Below are 23,669 nucleotides of genomic sequence, written 5' to 3' on the forward strand. Positions count from 1 at the left end.
GTTGTTCTATGTCTACTTGCAACATGTACAATAGCTATCATACTAAGACTTGACCTAAGTTAGTTATTTATATCGACCTGCTTTATTTATAGGTCGGCGTTATGGTCATTCCTGATCACTTTACTTCATTGCTGTTCGCATATTTGTGTGGTTACTTCGTTTGCTATTAAGGTGAGTTATAATCACATTTTCCTATTTTAAATCTTTTGGGATGAGAATACATGCAATTTATTTTATATTTTGGACACAAGTGGAAGTTGGTTTAAATTATTCATTGTGAGTTGAACAAAAATATTCCCTAGTCTGGTAACTGTAATCACTGGTTTCTACTGGTGAACGCGAATCCTATAGATAGATCTATCGGGTTTGACAACCCTATTTCGAGCTAGTCGCGCTAGCAATTTATAATCGGAATGTTTAGTACTTCGTATTTTGTTGTAGATACACTTGTTCGGTGTATATTAATTATTGTGTTTGGCAAGGATAAATAAATGGTTAAGTAGTTACTGTAGTGACCCGAACTTTTCCATGTTTATATATATTAATTGAGATTGATATTTACATGATTAAATGTTTTCAACATGTTAAGCAATCAAACTTGTTAAGACTTGATTAATTGAAATATGTTTCATATAGACAATTGACCACCCAAGTTGACCGGTGATTCACGAACGTTAAAACTTGTAAAAACTATATGATGACATATATATGGATATATATATAGTTAACATGATACTATGATAAGTAAACATATCATTAAGTATATTAATAATGAACTACATATGTAAAAACAAGGCTACTAACTTAATGATTTTTAAACGAGACATATATGTAACGATTATCATTGTAAAGACATTTAATATATATATATATATATATATATCATATTAAGAGATATTCATACATGATAATATCATGATAATATAATACTTTAAAATCTCATTTGATATTATAAACATTGGGTTAACAACATTTAACAAGATCGTTAACCTAAAGGTTTCAAAACAACACTTACATGTAACGACTAACGATGACTTAACGACTCAGTTAAAATGTATATACATGTAGTGTTTTAATATGTATTTATACACTTTTGAAAGACTTCAATACACTTATCAAAATACTTCTACTTAACAAAAATGCTTACAATTACATCCTCGTTCAGTTTCATCAACAATTCTACTCGTATGCACCCGTATTTGTACTCGTACAATACACAGCTTTTAGATGTATGTACTATTGGTATATACACTCCAATGATCAGCTCTTAGCAGCCCATGTGAGTCACCTAACACATGTGGGAACCATCATTTGGCAACTAGCATGAAATATCTCATAAAATTACAAAAATATGAGTAATCATTCATGACTTATTTACATGAAAACAAAATTACATATCCTTTATATCTAATCCATACACCAACGACCAAAAACACCTACAAACACTTTCATTCTTCAATTTTCTTCATCTAATTGATCTCTCTCAAGTTCTATCTTCAAGTTCTAAGTGTTCTTCATAAATTCTACAAGTTCTAGTTACATAAAATCAAGAATACTTTCAAGTTTGCTAGCTCACTTCCAATCTTGTAAGAACTTCGAGCCATCCAAGGATCCGTTGAAGCTAGATCCATTTTTCTCTTTTCCAGTAGGTTTATCCAAGGAACTTAAGGTTCGTGAATCAACCAGTGGCCAAGTCTTACTTCCCAGCGAAGTAAAAATCTGTGAAAGTGAGTTATAGTCCCACTTTTAAAATCTAATATTTTTGGGATGAGAATACATGCAGGTTTTATAAATGATTTACAAAATAGACACAAGTACGTGAAACTACATTCTATGGTTAAATTATCGAAATCGAATATGCCCCTTTTTATTAAGTCTGGTAATCTAAGAATTAGGGAACAGACACCCTAATTGACGCGAATCCTAAAGATAGATCTATCGGGCCCAACAAGCCCCATCCAAAGTACCGGATGCTTTAGTACTTCGAAATTTATATCATATCTGAAGGGTGTCCCGAAATGATGGGGATATTCTTATATATGCATCTTGTTAATGTCGGTTACCAGGTGTTCACCATATGAATGATTTTTATCTCTATGTATGGGATGTGTATTGAAATATGAAATCTTGTGGTCTATTATTATGATTTGATATATATAGGTTAAACCTATAACTCACTAACATTTTTGTTGACGTTTTAAGCATGTTTATTCTCAGGTGATTATTAAGAGCTTCCGCTGTCGCATACTTAAATAAGGACGAGATTTGGAGTCCATGCTTGTATGATATTGTGTAAAAACTGCATTCAAGAAACTTATTTTGTTGTAACATATTTGTATTGTAAACCATTATGTAATGGTCGTGTGTAAACAAGATATTTTAGATTATCATTATTTGATAATCTACGTAAAGCTTTTTAAACCTTTATTGATAAAATAAAGGTTATGGTTTGTTTTAAAATGAATGCAGTCTTTGAAAAACGTCTCATATAGAGGTCAAAACCTCGCAACGAAATCAATTAATATGGAACGTTTTTAATTAATAAGAACGGGACATTTCAGTTGGTATCCGAGCGTTGGTCTTAGAGAACCAGAATTTTGCATTAGTGTGTCTTATCGAGTTTGTTAGGATGCATTAGTGAGTCTGGACTTCGATCGTGTTTACTTGAAAAAATGATTGCTTAACAAATTTTGTTGGAAACTATATATTTTTAACATATGAATATTATGTGATATATTAATCTCTTAACGATTTTGATATTATGTGATAGATGTCTACCTCTAGAACAAGTCCCATTGACTCACCTAATAATAATAAAGAATCAAATGTAAATTGGAATGATTCGTGGACTGATTCACAAGTTCCCGAAGAGGAACCGGAAGAAGAGTCGGAACCGGAAGAAGAATCGGAACCAGAAGAAGAATCGGAACCGGATGAAGAAATAGAACCGGTGGGGGAAATAATAAAACGGTTAAGTAAAAGAAAATCCTTAACCAACCGACCAAGGTTAATTATGGTCAATGCTGTTTCCGCCAAGGAAGCAAAATATTGGGAGGATTACCAATTCTCCGATGAATCGGATTCCGACGAGAATTCCGGTGATGTTATAGAAATTACCCCAACTGAATTTAAAAAGGCAAAAGAAAATAATAAAGGAAAGGGCATAAAAATAGAGAAATCTAATTCCAACCCCGATGAACTTTATATGTATCGTCAACCCCCGAAGTCCTTAAGTTGTAACAATGACCCGGGAACCTCTAAACCACCAGGTTTTTCTAAACCAATGTGGAAAACGACAGCTAGTATTAGGGGAACATCATATATCCCTAGAAACTTGGCAAAACGAACCAAAACCGAAGAAGAAGAAACGAGCGAGTCATAATAAGATAGTTGTATTCGTGTGGTTTAATATATGTAATATAGTGTGCTTATGCTTTATGATATATGTAAACAAATTGCTTGTATTAATAAGTATTTTTTTATGAATCTAACTCTTGTCTATTTTACAGTTTAAAAACACAAAATGGATAGACAACCCAATATTTTAAGAGACCTACCCGGAGACATGATTGATGAAATCCTGTCTAGAGTCGGTCAGAATTCCTCGGCACAACTATTTAAGGCGAGATCAGTTTGTAAGACATTCGAAGAACGTTCCAAGAATGTCTTGGTTTATAAGAGACTTTCGTTTGAAAGATGGGGGATATCACATTGGGAAACCCATAAGTTACGATGTGTTTACTTTGACACATATATTGCGGGGAACCCAAATGCTATTTTACGCAATGGGTTAAGAAATTATTTTGACTCAATATATCTGAATATTGGACTTCGTGATTTAGAAAAAGCGGCTAACATGCAACATAAAGAAGCATGTTATGCTTACGGATTAGTAATGTTCGCTTCTCACCAAAGTGAGAACAAGAACATCGGGCTACAACTATTAAACAAAACGTTCCCACAAGTGACGGAGTCGGTAATTGGGGTAAGAAATGAGGTTTTTAGATTGTTACGGGACTGTTGGACATTACGTAACCCTCGTCCCTTTGACGACGTTACAACACGCTGTCTTATCAACGGCCATAACGGTTATGTTCCACAAGACCAAGGATGGGAAGTAATCCTAGTAAAACCAGAATGCATGACTTGTTTCTGGACGTATGAATTACGTGTCTTTATTGCCTTTGCTGAACGACTTGTGTACTAGCTAGAATTATCTTCACAACCATCTTGTATCAAATTTATTGTGTGCTATATTTCATGCTATATGTAAAATAAGCGGTATTGTAAGTTTGTAAAATATTGTGTAAAAGTTTGAACGCGAAATATTATTATAATCAGTTTTTCATATAGAATTGTAGTAGTTGAATTGTATATTAGCTACTAAGTATGAACTTAACGGGTAGGTACTACCCGAATTTAAAATTATAAAACGCTAATATGAAGAAAAAGCTTTTATAAATGAGTTCATATTATGCTACGAAATACTATTAACTACTCTTAATATTCTGTATGATTAACTTGTTCCATTTGACTATTTTGAAGGAAATGGCACCGACTACTCGACACACCGTGAATATGAATGAAGAGGAATTCCGTACTTTTCTAGCTTCAAACATAGCCGCAGTACAGGCTGCGCTACATACCAACAATAACCTTGGATCTAGCAGTACAGGAAATCGTGTAGGATGCACCTACAAAGAATTCACTGCCTGCAAACCTTTGGAATTTGATGGAACCGAAGGACCGATCGGATTGAAACGGTGGACCGAGAAGGTCGAATCGGTGTTTGCCATAAGTAAGTGTACTGAAGAGGACAAAGTGAAGTACGCTACGCATACCTTCACAGGTTCTGCGTTAACATGGTGGAATACCTATCTAGAGCAAGTGGGACAAGACGATGCGTACGCACTACCGTGGTCAGCATTCAAGCACTTGATGAACGAGAAGTACCGTCCCAGAACCGAGGTCAATAAGCTCAAGACAGAACTTAGAGGGTTACGAACCCAAGGATTTGATATTACCACGTACGAAAGACGATTCACAGAATTGTGCCTATTGTGTCCGGGAGCATTCGAAGATGAGGAAGAGAAGATCGACGCGTTTGTGAAAGGTTTACCGGAAAGAATCCAAGAAGATATAAGTTCACACGAGCCCACCTCCATACAACAGGCATGTAGAATGGCTCACAAACTAGTGAACCAGATTGAAGAAAGAATTAAAGAACAGACTGCTGAAGAGGCCAATGTGAAGCAAGTCAAAAGAAAGTGGGAGGAAAACGGTGATAAGAATCACCAATACAACAACAATAGCAATTACAACAATAATCGCAATAATTATCCCAACAATCGCAACTACAACAAACGGCCCAACAACAACAACAACAACAACAACAGCAACTACAATAATCATCCCAACAACAATAATAACCGCAACAACAACAACAACAATCAGAAGCAGCTATGCCAAAGGTGTGAAAAGTATCACTCGGGGTTCTGCACCAAATTTTGCAACAAGTGTAAAAGAAATGGTCATAGCGCGGCGAAGTGTGAGGTCTACGGACCAGGGGTTAATAGAACGAAAGGAACAAATGGTGTCGGAACGAGTAATGGCGGAGCAAGTAGTGTCGGAGCAAGTTATGCCAATGTAGTTTGTTATAAATGTGGGAAACCGGGCCACATTATTAGAAATTGCCCGAACCAGGAGAACACGAATGGACAAGGCCGCGGAAGAGTTTTCAATATTAATGCGGCAGAGGCACAGGAAGACCCGGAGCTTGTTACGGGTACGTTTCTTATTGACAATAAATCTGCTTACGTTTTATTTGATTCGGGTGCGGATAGAAGCTATATGAGTAGAGATTTTTGTGCTAAATTAAGTTGTCCATTGACGCCTTTGGATAGTAAATTTTTACTCGAATTAGAAAATGGTAAATTAATTTCAGCAGATAATATATGTCGGAATCGAGAAATTAAACTGGTTAGCGAAACATTTAAGATTGACTTGATACCAGTAGAGTTAGGGAGTTTTGATGTGATAATTGGTATGGACTGGTTGAAAGAAGTGAAAGCAGAGATTGTTTGTTACAAAAATGCAATTCGCATTATACGAGAAAAAGGAAAATCCTTAATGGTGTACGGAGAAAAGGGCAACACGAAGCTACATCTTATTAGTAATTTGAAGGCACAAAAACTAATAAGAAAAGGTTGCTATGCTGTTCTAGCACACGTCGAGAAAGTACAAACTGAAGAAAAGAGCATCAATGATGTTCCCGTCGCAAAAGAATTTCCCGATGTATTTCCGAAAGAATTACCGGGATTACCCCCACATCGATCCGTTGAATTTCAAATAGATCTTGTACCAGGAGCTGCACCAATAGCTCGTGCTCCTTACAGACTCGCACCCAGCGAGATGAAAGAACTGCAAAGCCAATTACAAGAACTTTTAGAGCGTGGTTTCATTCGACCAAGCACATCACCGTGGGGAGCTCCTGTTTTGTTTGTCAAGAAGAAAGATGGTACATTCAGGTTGTGTATCGACTACCGAGAGTTGAACAAACTTACCATCAAGAACCGCTACCCACTACCGAGAATCGACGACTTATTTGATCAACTACAAGGCTCGTCTGTTTATTCAAAGATTGACTTACGTTCTGGGTATCATCAAATGCGGGTGAAAGAAGATGATATTCCAAAGACTGCTTTCAGAACACGTTACGGTCATTATGAGTTTATGGTCATGCCATTTGGTTTAACTAATGCACCAGCTGTGTTCATGGACCTTATGAACCGAGTGTGTGGACCATACCTTGACAAGTTTGTCATTGTTTTCATTGATGACATACTTATTTACTCAAAGAATGACCAAGAACACGGTGAACATTTGAGAAAGGTGTTAGAAGTATTGAGGAAGGAAGAATTGTACGCTAAGTTTTCAAAGTGTGCATTTTGGTTGGAAGAAGTTCAATTCCTCGGTCACATAGTGAACAAAGAAGGTATTAAGGTGGATCCGGCAAAGATAGAAACTGTTGAAAAGTGGGAAACCCCGAAAACTCCGAAACACATACGCCAGTTTTTAGGACTAGCTGGTTACTACAGAAGGTTCATCCAAGACTTTTCCAGAATAGCAAAACCCTTGACTGCATTAACGCATAAAGGTAAGAAATTTGAATGGAATGATGAACAAGAGAAAGCGTTTCAGTTATTGAAGAAAAAGCTAACTACGGCACCTATATTGTCATTGCCTGAAGGGAATGATGATTTTGTGATTTATTGTGACGCATCAAAGCAAGGTCTCGGTTGTGTATTAATGCAACGAACGAAGGTGATTGCTTATGCGTCTAGACAATTCAAGTTTCACGAACAAAATTATACGACGCATGATTTGGAATTAGGCGCGGTTGTTTTTGCATTAAAGACTTGGAGGCACTACTTATATGGGGTCAAAAGTATTATATATACCGACCACAAAAGTCTTCAACACATATTTAATCAGAAACAACTGAATATGAGACAGCGTAGGTGGATTGAATTGTTGAATGATTACGACTTTGAGATTCGTTACCACCCGGGAAAGGCAAATGTGGTAGCCGATGCCTTGAGCAGGAAGGACAGAGAACCCATTCGAGTAAAATCTATGAATATAATGATTCATAATAACCTTACTACTCAAATAAAGGAGGCGCAACAAGGAGTTTTAAAAGAGGGAAATTTAAAGGATGAAATACCCAAGGGATCGGAGAAGCATCTTAATATTCGGGAAGACGGAACCCGATATAGGGCTGAAAGGATTTGGGTACCAAAATTTGGAGATATGAGAGAAATGGTACTTAGAGAAGCTCATAAAACCAGATACTCAATACATCCTGGAACGGGGAAGATGTACAAGGATCTCAAGAAACATTTTTGGTGGCCGGGTATGAAAGCCGATGTTGCTAAATATGTAGGAGAATGTTTGACGTGTTCTAACGTCAAAGCTGAGCATCAGAAACCATCAGGTCTACTTCAACAACCCGAAATCCCGGAATGGAAATGGGAAAACATTACCATGGATTTCATCACTAAATTGCCAAGGACTGCAAGTGGTTTTGATACTATTTGGGTAATAGTTGATCGTCTCACCAAATCAGCACACTTCCTGCCAATAAGAGAAGATGACAAGATGGAGAAGTTAGCACGACTGTATTTGAAGGAAGTCGTCTCCAGACATGGAATACCAATCTCTATTATCTCTGATAGGGATGGCAGATTTATTTCAAGATTCTGGCAGACATTACAGCAAGCATTAGGAACTCGTCTAGACATGAGTACTGCCTATCATCCACAAACTGATGGGCAGAGCGAAAGGACGATACAAACGCTTGAAGACATGCTACGAGCATGTGTTATTGATTTCGGAAACAGCTGGGATCGACATCTACCGTTAGCAGAATTTTCCTACAACAACAGCTTCCATTCAAGCATTGAGATGGCGCCATTTGAAGCACTTTATGGTAGAAAGTGCAGGTCTCCGATTTGTTGGAGTGAAGTGGGGGATAGACAGATTACGGGTCAGGAGATTATACAAGAAACTACCGAGAAGATCATCCAAATTCAACAACGGTTGAAAACCGCCCAAAGTCGACAAAAGAGCTACGCTGACATTAAAAGAAAAGATATAGAATTTGAAATTGGAGAGATGGTCATGCTTAAAGTTGCACCATGGAAAGGCGTTGTTTGATTTGGTAAACGAGGGAAATTAAATCCAAGGTATATTGGACCATTCAAGATTATTGATCGTGTCGGACCAGTAGCTTACCGACTTGAGTTACCTCAACAACTCGCGGCTGTACATAACACTTTCCACGTCTCGAATTTGAAGAAATGTTTTGCTAAAGAAGATCTCACTATTCCGTTAGATGAAATCCAAATCAACGAAAAACTTCAATTCATCGAAGAACCCGTCGAAATAATGGATCGTGAGGTTAAAAGACTTAAGCAAAACAAGATACCAATTGTTAAGGTTCGATGGAATGCTCGTAGAGGACCCGAGTTCACCTGGGAGTGTGAAGATCAGATGAAGAAGAAATACCCGCATCTATTTCCAGAAGATTCGTCAACACCTTCAACAGCTTAAAATTTCGGGACGAAATTTATTTAACGGGTAGGTACTGTAGTGACCCGAACTTTTCCATGTTTATATATATTAATTGAGATTGATATTTACATGATTAAATGTTTCCAACATGTTAAGCAATCAAACTTGTTAAGACTTGATTAATTGAAATATGTTTCATATAGACAATTGACCACCCAAGTTGACCGGTGATTCACGAACGTTAAAACTTGTAAAAACTATATGATGACATATATATGGATATATATATAGTTAACATGATACTATGATAAGTAAACATATCATTAAGTATATTAATAATGAACTACATATGTAAAAACAAGGCTACTAACTTAATGATTTTTAAACGAGACATATATGTAACGATTATCGTTGTAAAGACATTTAATATATATATATATATATATATATATATATATATATATATATATCATATTAAGAGATATTCATACATGATAATATCATGATAATATAATAATTTAAAATCTCATTTGATATTATAAACATTGGGTTAACAACATTTAACAAGATCGTTAACCTAAAGGTTTCAAAACAACACTTACATGTAACGACTAACGATGACTTAACGACTCAGTTAAAATGTATATACATGTAGTGTTTTAATATGTATTTATACACTTTTGAAAGACTTCAATACACTTATCAAAATACTTCTACTTAACAAAAATGCTTACAATTACATCCTCGTTCAGTTTCATCAACAATTCTACTCGTATGCACCCGTATTCGTACTCGTACAATACACAGCTTTTAGATGTATGTACTATTGGTATATACACTCCAATGATCAGCTCTTAGCAGCCCATGTGAGTCACCTAACACATGTGGGAACCATCATTTGGCAACTAGCATGAAATATCTCATAAAATTACAAAAATATGAGTAATCATTCATGACTTATTTACATGAAAACAAAATTACATATCCTTTATATCTAATCCATACACCAACGACCAAAAACACCTACAAACACTTTCATTCTTCAATTTTCTTCATCTAATTGATCTCTCTCAAGTTCTATCTTCAAGTTCTAAGTGTTCTTCATAAATTCTACAAGTTCTAGTTACATAAAATCAAGAATACTTTCAAGTTTGCTAGCTCACTTCCAATCTTGTAAGAACTTCGAGCCATCCAAGGATCCGTTGAAGCTATCCATTTTTCTCTTTTCCAGTAGGTTTATCCAAGGAACTTAAGGTTCGTGAATCAACCAGTGGCCAAGTCCTACTTCCCGACGAAGTAAAAATCTGTGAAAGTGAGTTATAGTCCCACTTTTAAAATCTAATATTTTTGGGATGAGAATACATGCAGGTTTTATAAATGATTTACAAAATAGACACAAGTACGTGAAACTACATTCTATGGTTGAATTATCGAAATCGAATATGCCCCTTTTTATTAAGTCTGGTAATCTAAGAATTAGGGAACAGACACCCTAATTGACGCGAATCCTAAAGATAGATCTATCGGGCCCAACAAGCCCCATCCAAAGTACCGGATGCTTTAGTACTTCAAAATTTATATCATATCCGAAGGGTGTCCCGGAATGATGGGGATATTCTTATATATGCATCTTGTTAATGTCGGTTACCAGGTGTTCACCATATGAATGATTTTTATCTCTATGTATGGGATGTGTATTGAAATATGAAATCTTGTGGTCTATTATTATGATTTGATATATATAGGTTAAACCTATAACTCACCAACATTTTTGTTGACGTTTTAAGCATGTTTATTCTCAGGTGATTATTAAGAGCTTCCGCTGTCGCATACTTAAATAAGGACGAGATTTGAAGTCCATGCTTGTATGATATTGTGTAAAAACTGCATTCAAGAAACTTATTTTGTTGTAACATATTTGTATTGTAAACCATTATGTAATGGTCGTGTGTAAACAGGATATTTTAGATTATCATTATTTGATAATCTACGTAAAGCTTTTTAAACCTTTATTGATGAAATAAAGGTTATGGTTTGTTTTAAAATGAATGCAGTCTTTGAAAAACGTCTCATATAGAGGTCAAAACCTCGCAACGAAATCAATTAATATGGAACGTTTTTAATCAATAAGAACGGGACATTTCAGTTACCAGGTGGCTCACGGAAAATGGAATAATATTTTTATATGTTTTCTAGCATATAATTTTGTGGTCCAAAAAGGAGTTTTTATGTTTTCAAACATAAATTTTTATGGATTAAATTAAATATTGTTTGCAATATTAAACCTACAATTCACTCAACATTTTTGTTGACAGTTACTCGCATGTTTTATTCTCAGGTTCATGATCGATTGCTTCCGCTGTGCTTAGAGAGTCTGCATATTTATGATGGCAGCTTTTGTTAAACATTAACTTGCATTCTATTTTGATACATTTAATAGTGGATGTTGTTGACTTGTTTTGGTCAACTTTTGGTTAAGTCATAATGTATGGTTTTTCTAAACTTACATATTTTGATAAGTTTCCTTTATAGGAAATCATTTTTAAATAAAGACTGCAAGGTTATTTATCAAATTCATATATAGTTATGATCAAGCTGTGGGACCAAGATAACGATGGTCGTCAAGTGTACTTTGACGGGTCGTTTCACGAAGATATGGAGAATCGTCCAGAACGGATACCGAATAGAGGACGAGATCAAGACGTTATCATCCGAGAAATAAGAGATAGGATGGTGCACGACCAACTAACCGATGATCTAGTTGAGCATATTTGGAACCTTCCGTCCGCATTCCGCACCATGAATGGTTAAATTTATGTAATGGTTAAATTTTATGTAATGGTTAATTTTTATATGTTTTTAATTATATGTAATATAATTTGTATGCATAATAAAATAAAATAAAAAGAAAAAATAAAACTAGTGGGACCTATTTGACACTGGAGGAGCGTCAGGGTTATTTTGGTGTCAGAGGGTGACACTGACACGTCACAGGCATGTTTATTCATGGTCTAAGTCTCATTGATGACATGTATGCTTTTGTGCCTACCCAATATGGCAGGTACTATTTTTAATAGTAGTGTTAAGTTCAATTCAAATTCTGAAAGATTTTATGATTCAAATACTTCTCAGTCTAAACCAAATGTGTCTAAAGGATGGATCATTGATTATGGTGTTAATCAACACATGACTATCTCATAAATTACTAATGTGGTTGACATTTCTCATTTAAAGCTTATTATTGGTCACCCTACTTGTACTCAAGCCAGAATAAAAATGTATTCTAAATTTGAAACTTTTAGATAAAGTCGTGTTATATGATGGGCTTGTTGTCCTTGAGTACTGTGTAAGCCTTATGTATGTGTTTAAACTTTCAAAAGATAACAAACTTGTCACTTCTTTTTATGAACATAAATGCCGTCTTCAGGACTTGAAGCTAGGGATAACAATAGGGATTGGTGATGAAGTTGGTGATCTTTATGTGTTTAATTATGTATGCTCTAATGTGAGTAATGTTAATTGTCTTAATTATGTCTATGCTTCCAGCAAATTTTGACATGCTAGGTTGGTCATCATTTTGATCAAGTTCTCACTGTTTTAAAAACAAACTTGGTTTAGATGATAATGTTAATGTTAATGTTAATGTTAATATACGTGATCCTTGTGATAAGACTAAACAGTTTAGAGATCCTTTCCCTCTAAGTGATCATAAGACCAACAACATGAGTGATTTAGTCCATATAAATTTGTGGAGTCCTTTTAGGGTTCAAAGCATAGATGGTTTTAAGTATTTTTCAACTATTATTGATGACTGTTATTGATGGCTACACTAAAGCTATTTGGATTTATCTTATAAAAAATAAAGATGAAGTTTTTAAAAACATTGTGTAATTCTCAAATTTACTTAACACTCAATTTTTTGAAAAAAAAAAAATGTTCTGAAAAATGATAATGTAACTGAAGTTTTGAATCATAATGTTAATGATTTTGTGTACAAAAATGGAATTATTCATCAAACTTCTTGTTCTTACACTCGTGAACAAAATAGTGTTGTGGAAAGAAAACATACACACTTGCTTAATATTGCAAGTGCCCTTATGTTTCAAGGGATTTCCTCTGAATATGTGGACTGAGTGTGCTCTTATGTTTCAAGGGATTTCCTCTGAATATGTGGACTGAGTGTGTTCTTACTGCTTGTTATTTGATTAACACGACTCCCTCTTCTGTTCTTGTTGGATTGACCCCTTACATCAGATGATGATGATGATGATGATGATGATGATGATGACGACAACGGCGGCGATGATGACGACGATAAAATCCAAAGACATGATGTTAGTATGTTACATTCTAGCAGGATTAAAACGACAATAATACCCGATCTCATTAAATATATTTTCGTGATATTGATGCAATAAAGAAGCATTAGAAATAAAATATATGGGCAAGCTAAACTGCAGTAGCTTATATGGACACCAATATTGGTTCTAATTTTAGACAGAAAACTGGATATATAACCTAAAACTATACATTTCTGAACCAACCAAATGCAATAATTCTTTTGCTGGCATACATATACGGTATGACGTGTTGCAAATAATGATGTCAAATTCACAAATATATACATGACCTTGTTTAATCAATCTCAGCATGCACGTAATCGACGAAAACAAAGTTCTTCTGTAATTCGTGAGAATAGTACGCCAAACCAGCACTAAAAACCGCAAGCCCAGCAAAAATAAGACGTAATTGGATCTCAGGAGGTACACCAGCAGCAGCACATAAAACGACAGCTGCTCCAATTAAAAACTTCTTCAAAGTATCAAATGTTTTGTGAGCCTTGTTACACGATGAACAATTTACAGTATGTTGCTCGTATCTATCCAACATCTGTAAAAAAAAAAAAAAAAAAAAAAAATCATACCAAAATATGAAAAACGAGCAGGAATATATTATAACCACGTGCCAAAAACAGTTCAACATAGAGGTGCCAAATTTCAGATAAAAATATACTTGCAAATGAGTCAATTTCAGCTGTGTTTGTCTCAAATGGGGCAAATAAATTTTATGTCAAATGGGCCAAATATAATTTTTTTTTTTGTCAAATGAGTCATAAACTCATATAGGTCTAAAGCAGCCCTAAGTTTATATACAATCACTGTTGTAGGAGTCTGTTGAGTCGGACAACGTGTCAATTTGGAAACTAATCCGCACCGTTTCGTTCAATTACACCTTAAAAGTCGGTAAACGCTAAAATGTCGGTAAACGCTAAAAAGTCGGGTCAAAGTCGGGCCGAGTCAGGTCCGAGTCTAAGATGGTCAAAATTTAAGATTTTCAAAATCAGATTTTGATTTTGTGCCCTATATCTATGTTTGAAATATATATGCTTTATGTTTGATATATTTATACGTAATATTCATATGTTTAATTTATTTATTACTAAAAGTCAACGATGGTCAACGCCCGACTCGTCCCTCCAGGGTCCCGAACGATTCGTGACTTCAACCTTGTATTCAATACCTTAATTTGTTCTTTTCAAAGACAGTGATTAATACTGTAACAATATAAGTTTTGTAATCATCATCAATGCATACATTATATTGCATAGGTGGTATAAGAAAATGGCTTAAATAAAATGTTTACGAAATAAACCAACCCAGCTCGACCTGTTTCGACCCATTATTTCCATCTGCAGTTCAACAAGTCAATTATCACGTACCTGGCGTTTGGACAGAGATGTGGATGGCAGTGATTGAATATTCGCATTGCCAAACCACTCGGGTTGACTGTTCCCATGTCGTCTCAACCAATTTCTAAACGCCAACACAAAACGATCAGCTTGTGTCGGTGTAAACGTAAGTTTAGTATACAGCTTGTTGACATCAGTAGAACCATCCATTGATTGCGACAAAAATACTTTTTCTTGACCTTGAAGCACAATCATATCTCCATCATATACTTTGTTTGACGTCCAATGTTCGTGCCATCTTGGAATAACCTGCAAGATTTGTCTTTTAGAAATGGAGGAAGATGGGACCCACAAGACGGGTTTGTAGTGTTGAGCTATGAAGTCGATAGAAGTGTTACCTGCCACCATGCGGGCCCAGGCATTGTAAACTGAAAGAAGTTTCGAGCGCTGCAAACAATGGAACGAGTCTTTCCTGGTGCCATTGGTACATTGAAAGAACAAATCCATATTACCCACTTTTGGTCACCCACAATTGGGAGTTTTGTGTCAATCTCTATTCTGGAAACACACAATATATGTAACTTTTCAATTAGCATGTACTTTTAATATAACAATTTTTAACGGCTAATATACTAGTTAAATATCTGAATTACCCTCATAAAAAAATGAAATATGTATTGTATGTGCAAAAGAAGTTTTTGCAAACTATGGATGAAGTGTGTTAAGTATGTGTTTAGAGCAGTGGCAAGTCTAAGTGTATACCCGTAGGGTCACAGGACACCACTAGTTTGAAATTTGTTGGTAGAAAATACTCTTTAAATTGTATAGGACACCACTAAATTAAACCGCAGGACCCCATATATTTTTCAAATTTATAGTTTTTCTTTTAAATTGTTTAGGGCACCACTAAATTTAACTACTCGGACACCATATATTTTTCGAGTTTTAAGTTTTCTGAAAGTAATTACCACTAAAATAGCATTCAAATATAATTAGTAGTGAAAAAAATTCGGGACCCCATTGCATTTTAATCCTGGAATCGCCACTGGTTTAGAGTCATAATTTTCTCATTGTACAACTCCCACACAAATGAAACCATTGATCAGACTAAAGGTGCATTTCAGCCTATTTAATTATGAAAGGGTCAATAAGGGTTTAATGAGTCAAATGGGGAATTAAAATTAGCTACAAAGGAAACAGGTTGGGGGTCTTCGAAAGTGTATGTTCTGCGCATAAAAGCTCTTACATATGTTTATTCAAAAGTAATAAATAATAATTTTTTTCAGATCATATTTGACACAAAATTATTTATAGAGCGCTTGATAGTTATAAACAAGAAGTATTTGAGGTCAACCTATACCAAATATGACTCATCACCCAACTCGCCTGACACGATGATATTGCTAATTCTAGACGAAACACGTAGTTTCACATCAGTTTTCATCACCTACGAAAACTATTCCCCGACAATTAGATCAATGATAAAACTTGTAGAATAGAATCGATGGGATCAATATTAGAAAAATGAAAAATTTTGGTTCAAACTTTAAACTTACTTGTTAATATAATAACACGGTGCAATAAATTTAGCGCTGATTTTTGGGTTCCCTTCATTTTCTCCTGAAAATCCCCAATGGCCAGCTGAATCCATCTTAAACGGCAGCGGTTTAGCTCTATCTCTTCTCCCTGTAACCTGCACAATCATTTAACTAAGTTATCTTCGGTATTTGGTGTCAAAACTAAAATTAAGTTATGACTGAAATATATAAAGTGTTCACCTTATGATGGGCAAAATCAATGTGTGAGGGATCAGAAACATTCTCCATGAGAGTATCATACCCATAAAACAAATCACGTTGAATTGTCACAGTCGAAAATTCAGGCTTGTTAAAGTCATCAGGCAACCTATACAACATTTACCCGAAAATATTTAACAAATGAGGAAAATGACATGTATAATAACTTTATATAACACAAGAGATTTCGTTTAAACATATATAACACATGATATCAAATATATATAGCACATTTTTCTAGTAAAACTGCATAAGAGCAGAAAATTTCATGAACAAAAATCAATATTATTAACTTTTGAGCAAACTAAATCATAAAAGTTTGAACTTTCTAAAAATGAAAGACCACAAACCCCTAAAGCACCCACCTTTAATACTCTTGTGAACCCATGTATCAATATTCTTAATCAATAGGGATTAAAGAATAATATCCCCATTTAAAGAATATTATACAAAAGATTTGAACCCCTTAAAACCCCATCATCAAGAGTCTTGATATTCCTGATCAACAACTAAACATCTTGGGCTTACAAGTGAACAACTAATATAATTGGGAACCTTTATAGAAAAGGGAAGGCAATGTTTTATAATACATAAATCAACAACCAACATATGGAGTGAATATTATAAAAACCATGACCAATGATTCTATCAAGATTAGTCAATCAAATTAAATATTCCAAATCTTATATGGCTATATGCATACTATATAAAACTTTAAAAAGGTTGGCAAGATTACATTGGAGGCTTGGTAGCATTAGCTCTTTCCAACCCATTTTCATCAGGCCACACAAAAAGCAAACCTTGAGACACCATTGTTGGGAACCTAGTAACACAAGCTCTTGGCGATTGAACCGCTCGAGCTTCGGGCCCATCCGATGATGCTTGAGGGATCCGAGAACACGACCCACATCCATCAAATGACCACCCATGATAAGAACATTGTAAATGCCCATTTTCATCAATTCTTCCTTCCTAAAACAACCCAAACAAGATTATAATTCAGCAAGATTGTTAATTTAGTAAATTCTAACACATTTAAAAAAGTACTAATTGTTGAAACTAATGACACTAATAACAACATATTTAAATTAGTAAGTTGTTGTTATCCATAAAGAAATTAGTAAAAAAATGCATAATTTTTGTAACAAGTTATAAAAAAAATAACTATTTTGGATAATTAACACAAACCCAAAAAAAAAAAAAAAAAATGTAAACTTCGAGTTGGAGGGATTAAAGAAGTTAATTACAGATAAAGGGGCAAGGCGATGAGGGCATTTATCATCAAACACAACCCACTGGTTGTTAATTTTATCAAACCAGATAACAAGATCACGATTTAAAAGTGTAAATGGTGTTGGTATGTTTGGATCAAGGTCTTCAATTAAAGAAACAGGGTACCAATGATCTTTCCATGAGAATTTTGATGAAGAATTTTCATCAAATTCTTCAATTTCAGTATCTATGGGTGATAGGTCAGTGGTGGCAGTGGACGGTGGTGCAGATACACGGAGTGGCGGCAGAAGGGTTTTTCGGCGAGATGATGACGGTTGTGATGGTGACAGGTGGCGGAGGTTTAAGGGTTTTGGAGGAAGTAAATGACAGTTGGTGGCGGTGGTTGTTACCGTTGTGGGTGGTGTTGGAAATAGTAAATATGACATTTTTATTACTGGGTTTCAAGATTTTAGTGGTGTAGAAGTTTGTATATTATGTGTGACTTTGTAGGTGTGTTAAAATGTGTATTCAAGCAAGACTTTGCGTGTAAGTTTGTTATACGTTTGTAGGGAACAGCCAAAAACCAACCATGAGAAATTTGCTACAAACACTTGGGCGAACAATCAAGAATTGTCTTATTTTCATTTGAACCATGAAAATGTTGAAAATGTTGAGAAAAGTGACACCGAATTATAGCAAACCGCTAGTAATAATTGAAATAACGACAATAATAGGACACCGAGATTTAACGTGAAAAACCCCAATAGGGTAAAAACCACGGGCAAGGAAAGAAACGTTTCACTAATAAGAATAATAGGAATTACACTTCTCTCTAATTACAAGGATAAGTACTAATCTTTATATCTCTTGTAATTAGAAGACTAACACTCACAAACTCTTTATTTATAGTACTTGGAAATGGCCAAATTGTCAAACATGGTAGATGAAAGTTAGGCTATTTTACTAAGCCTTCAAATCAATAGTACTTGCACAATATACATGTGCTAATTGACTGACCATATCAACCATTCACCAACCATTCAATGTCCAATTATTTCAACAATCTCCCACTTGAAAATTTGATTGAAGCTCAATCAATCTTCACACGATAATCCTTCCTTGCCAATGATGTTGCTTACGTCTCTGCTAGGCCGCATGAGGAACGGCACCAAACAAACTTGTCACGGTTGATTGACTTTGTTAGAAAATCAGCTACATTGTCGTCAGTATGAATTTTCTGCATATTCACGGTTCCTTCTTCCACTTTCTCACGAACGAAGTGATACTGAACTCGTATATGCTCTGTCTTTGAATGAAATGCTGGATTCCTTGCAAGATGCAAGGCACTCTGGTTGTCACAAAATAGAGTGATATTCTTTTGTTTGTGTCCGAGTTCCTCAAACAACATCTTCAACCATACTGCCTCTTTAGTAGCTTGAGTAGCTGCTACATATTCTGCCTTTGTTGTTGACGTCGTCACAACTGACTGCAGTTTTGCAACTCAGCTTGCTATTCCACCACAAAGTGTGAAAACATATGCAGTGGTAGATTTACTTTTATCGATATCACCTGCATAATCTGAATCAACATACCCTTTGACAATAAATTTCGGTTCCCCATAACATAATGCAACATCTAAGGTTCTCTTGATGTATTTAAGGATCCTCTTTACCGCATTCCAATGCTCTTTACCAGGATTCGCCATGTACCGACTAACTACTCCCACTGCATGTGCAATGTCTGGTCTTGTACATATCATTGCGAACATTAAACTTCCCACTGCTGATGCATACGGTACTTGAGACATCTCCTTCCTTTCGTCTTCACTGCTAGGATACATAACGGAGGATAACTTGAGATTAGTAGGAAGTGGGGTTGAGATTGGCTTACTATCTTGCATATTGAAACACTCCAAGATTTTCCTCAAATAATTTTTTTGAGAAAGCCAAATCTTCCTATTATCTCTGTCTCGGTGAATTTGCATCCCTAGAATCTTGTTTGCGGCACCCAAGTCTTTCATTTCAAACTCCCTAGCCAATTGAGCCTTCAGCTTATTAATACGATCTTTGTTGGGGCCTGCAACCAACATGTCGTCTACATATAACAGCAAAATGACAAAATCATTGTCCCCAAACCTCTTGAAATATGCACAAGGTCTGCATAAAGTCTGTTATATTCAAGGCTCATTATGAAAGAATCAAATCTCTTGTACCAACATCTCGGCGCCTGTTTGAGACCATACAGAGATTTCTTTAACCTGCAAACCAAGTTCTTTTTTCCTTGTAGTTCAAAACCTTCTGGTTGAAGCATATAAATTTCTTCTTCAAGATTTCCATGAAGAAATGCAGTTTTCACATCTAGCTGCTCTAGATGCAAATTAAATGTAGCACACATCGCTAGAACTACTCGAATTGTTGTAAGTCGAACCACAGGAGAAAATATTTCATTAAAGTCCGTACCTTCTTTCTGAGCATATCATTTAACCACCAGTCTTGCACGATACCGCTCCACTTGATCATCGCCATTTCGCTTGATCTTATACACACATTTATTTCCAATAGGTTTTTTACCTTTCGGCAATGGCACAAGTTCCCATGTTTTATTTTTATGAAGAGCTTCAATTTCTTCCTGCATAGCCGTCATCCACTGAGATGCATCTGAATGATTCAGTGCCTCGCGAAGAGTTGTTGGCTCTCCTTCCTCTGTTAGAAGACAATATGCAACATTGCTTTCCATAATATAATCCGAGTGCCAACCTGGACGTTTACTTTCCCGATTAGAAATACGAGTCGATGGAACTTCATCAACGACTACTTGATTTTCATCGTGCTCTGGTACTGCTTCAGAAGAATCTTTATAAAATTCATTTACAACCTGTATCGGTGTAGTTTCTTTTGAAGTGCTAACATCTTTAAGATCTTTGTCTTCCGTAAAGACAACATCTCTGCTGATGACTACTTTGTGGGCAGTGGGGTCCCACAAGTGATACCCCTTAACTCCATCAGTATACCCCAAGAATAAACACTTTCTGGACTTCGGATTCAACTTTGTCATTTCTTGAGAATTGTACATTGTGTACACAGGACTTCCAAATATATGAAGGTTTGAATAATCAACTGGTTTTCCAGTCCACATCTCCATCGGCGATTTCAACTTAATTTCAGTTGACGGCGACCGATTTATCACGTAACAGGCAGTACTGACCGCTTCTGCCCAGAATGATTTCCCCAAGCTTGCAGTTGCCAACATCGCCCTCGTTCTATCTAACAAGGTTCTGTTCATCCGCTCTGCCACTCCATTTTGTTGAGGAGTGCATGCTGTCGTGAACTGCCTTTTGATACCTTCTTGTTTGCAGAACTTATCAAATTCATCACCAGTGTATTCTCCTCCATTATCAGTCCTTAAACACTTAATCTTTTTACCAGATTCAAGTTCAACCCGCGCTTTGTAAACTTTGAAAACTTCAAACACATCTGCCTTCCTCTTGATTGGGTACACCCAACATCTCCTAGTGTAATCATCAATAAATGATACAAAATACTTTGCTCCTCCTAGGGATTGAACTGGTGCTTGCCACACATCAGAGTGAACCAATTCTAGAATCAATTTACTTCTAGAATTTGATGTGTTAAACTTCAGGCGATGCTGCTTGCTGATTACACAATGCTCACAGAAAGGTAGCGATACCTTTGTAAGACCAGGAATAATATTTCTTTCAACAAGAATCTTCATACCTTGCTCAGACATGTGTCCAAGCTTTTGATGCCATGTCATAGCAACTTTATCACTTGAACTATTCGAAGCAACAGATGCTTCCGATTCCTGTACCGTTTTGCCTTTCATAATGTATAAATTAGCACCCACACTTTCTCCTTTCATAAGTACAACCGCGCCTTTCTTGATTATCATGATCTTCTCATGTATCACCATCTTACAACCAAGATCATCCAATTGTCCTAAAGACAATAAGTTCTTCTTCAAACCCTCCACGTGTCGTACACCTTGAATAGTACGAATTGTACCATCATGCATCTTCAAAACGATATCTCCAATTCCAATGATCTTTAGTTCATGATCATTGCAACTGTATACAGATCCTCCTGAGATACGTTCATATTGTTTGAACCATTCTCTTCTAGGGGTCATGTGAAAAGTAGCTCCCGAGTCAAATAACCAGACATCAACAAATGTCTTTCTGCCTTCATTTGCTACCACTGCCTCACTAACCAAAGCAGTCCCATCATCTGAAGTGCTTGCAATATTTCCTTAAGGATTTGAGTTATTTAAACTCCGACAATCTTTCTTCAGGTGACCTTTCTTGCCACAATTGTAGCATGTATAGGTCTTCTTCTTTTTAGACTTCGGTTTTAACGCCTTGAATCGAGTAAATTTTTTTTTTTTTTTTTTTTTGAAAAACAAGGTTACTGCCTGGACAAGGCTTATGCCGCGGCGCGGCCAGCCTTGTCGCGGCGCGGCCAGCCTTGTCGCGGCGCGACAATACACAGGAAAATTTATACTTCTTAGCCTTGCTTCTGTTCCCAACATCAGTTATATACCGCGGCGCGGAGCCCTTGGCCGCGGCGCGACATAACACTAATCCGGGGGCTGATCTGCAACATTTCACTTAAACCAAACTTTTTCACTTTTCATCATACTCAAACATATTTAAAACTGCATAATTCATACACAAACATCAGAAATCAGTTTCTAACATCGTGAACCATCTATAAACAACATTTAGACAACAAAACGTGTTTTCATGAATCAAAACCATCATTTGGTCCCAAGTTCAACAATAACAAACATGACTCATTCAAAGCCCTTGGCGTTTAATAAGCGGTAACCGTAGAGCGTGATTACAAAAAGGGACTTGCAATACCACTTACGCTATGCCAATGCTCCTCTAGCGCTTTACACGGGCTCCTTACCTTCACGATGGACCTTAGCACCTAAAACATAAAACATCATAGGGGTAAGCTTTTGCACTTAGTGAGTTATAGGAAAGTAATAAAACACAAAACACAAAACATGTGGGCATAAATCATAACACTTATCCTTCAACCCATTGGTTGCTTGCATACATTCGGATCCAATTCATTCATACCATAGACATGACTTACTAGGCCGAACCTAGTAATCATGCCTAAGCTAACCATAGACATACTAAATATGCCTAAGCTATCATCATCTCATACATAGACACTTAATGTGTCTAAGCTAACACAAACCATAGGCAAGATTACTAGCAATGTAATAACCTTGCCTAAGCTAAACATCAACCATAGATACAACTATTAGGTTAACCCAATAGTTCTATCTAAGCTACATAACTAGTGCACTTAGTCATTTCTCTCTTGCACGGATGCAATCCGAGAACACTAAGCCACTCTTGACCCGCCCATATTACCCCCTATGAACTCACCTTGCTTAATTGAATTTCCTTGATCACTTGTAACCTCTTTTCCTTGATTAGCACCTATACATGAGCTAATCTCATTAATCATCACTCAATCGAAAATCACAACTTTCATGTATTAATACACTATCATATACTTTCACATTTACTTAACCCCCTAATCACAACATACATACATTCTAGCCTTGATCTCATCTTTTCTAAAACAAGAATATTACCAATTAAACTTCATAACTTTTATCCATTTAACATAAAACAACCTTTACCATATAATTTCTTAGCAAATAAAATTTACATAAAATAATACCTTAAATATTTGGGATGTTACAACTCTCCCCCTCTTGGATCGTTCGCGTCCTCGCGAACCACTCTTGATGCAATGACGGATAATACTTCATGAGCCATTCTTCGGGTTCCCATGTACATTCGGAACCTTTTCCAAATTGCCATAATACCTTCAACAATGTAACCGACTTATTTC

General features: G+C 35.9%; 1 protein-coding gene across 1 annotated transcript; it reads right to left on the minus strand.

Annotated features, from left to right (window-relative positions):
• Nucleotides 1-13,485: 13,485 nt before the first annotated feature.
• On the minus strand, nt 13,486-18,286 carry LOC139844077 (pheophorbide a oxygenase, chloroplastic). Its single transcript, XM_071834291.1, has 7 exons — nt 17,808-18,286; nt 17,297-17,532; nt 16,543-16,669; nt 16,321-16,457; nt 15,163-15,322; nt 14,795-15,073; nt 13,486-13,965 (listed from the first exon to the last, which is right to left on the minus strand). Exons 1-7 carry the CDS (start codon nt 18,216-18,218, stop codon nt 13,711-13,713), a joined length of 1,605 nt encoding a protein of 534 aa, XP_071690392.1. The 5' UTR covers nt 18,219-18,286; the 3' UTR covers nt 13,486-13,710.
• Between the last annotated feature and the right edge of the window lie 5,383 nt (nt 18,287-23,669).

This window comes from Rutidosis leptorrhynchoides, chromosome 4 (genome assembly GCF_046630445.1).
Source record: "Rutidosis leptorrhynchoides isolate AG116_Rl617_1_P2 chromosome 4, CSIRO_AGI_Rlap_v1, whole genome shotgun sequence".
Lineage (NCBI taxonomy): Eukaryota > Viridiplantae > Streptophyta > Magnoliopsida > Asterales > Asteraceae > Rutidosis > Rutidosis leptorrhynchoides.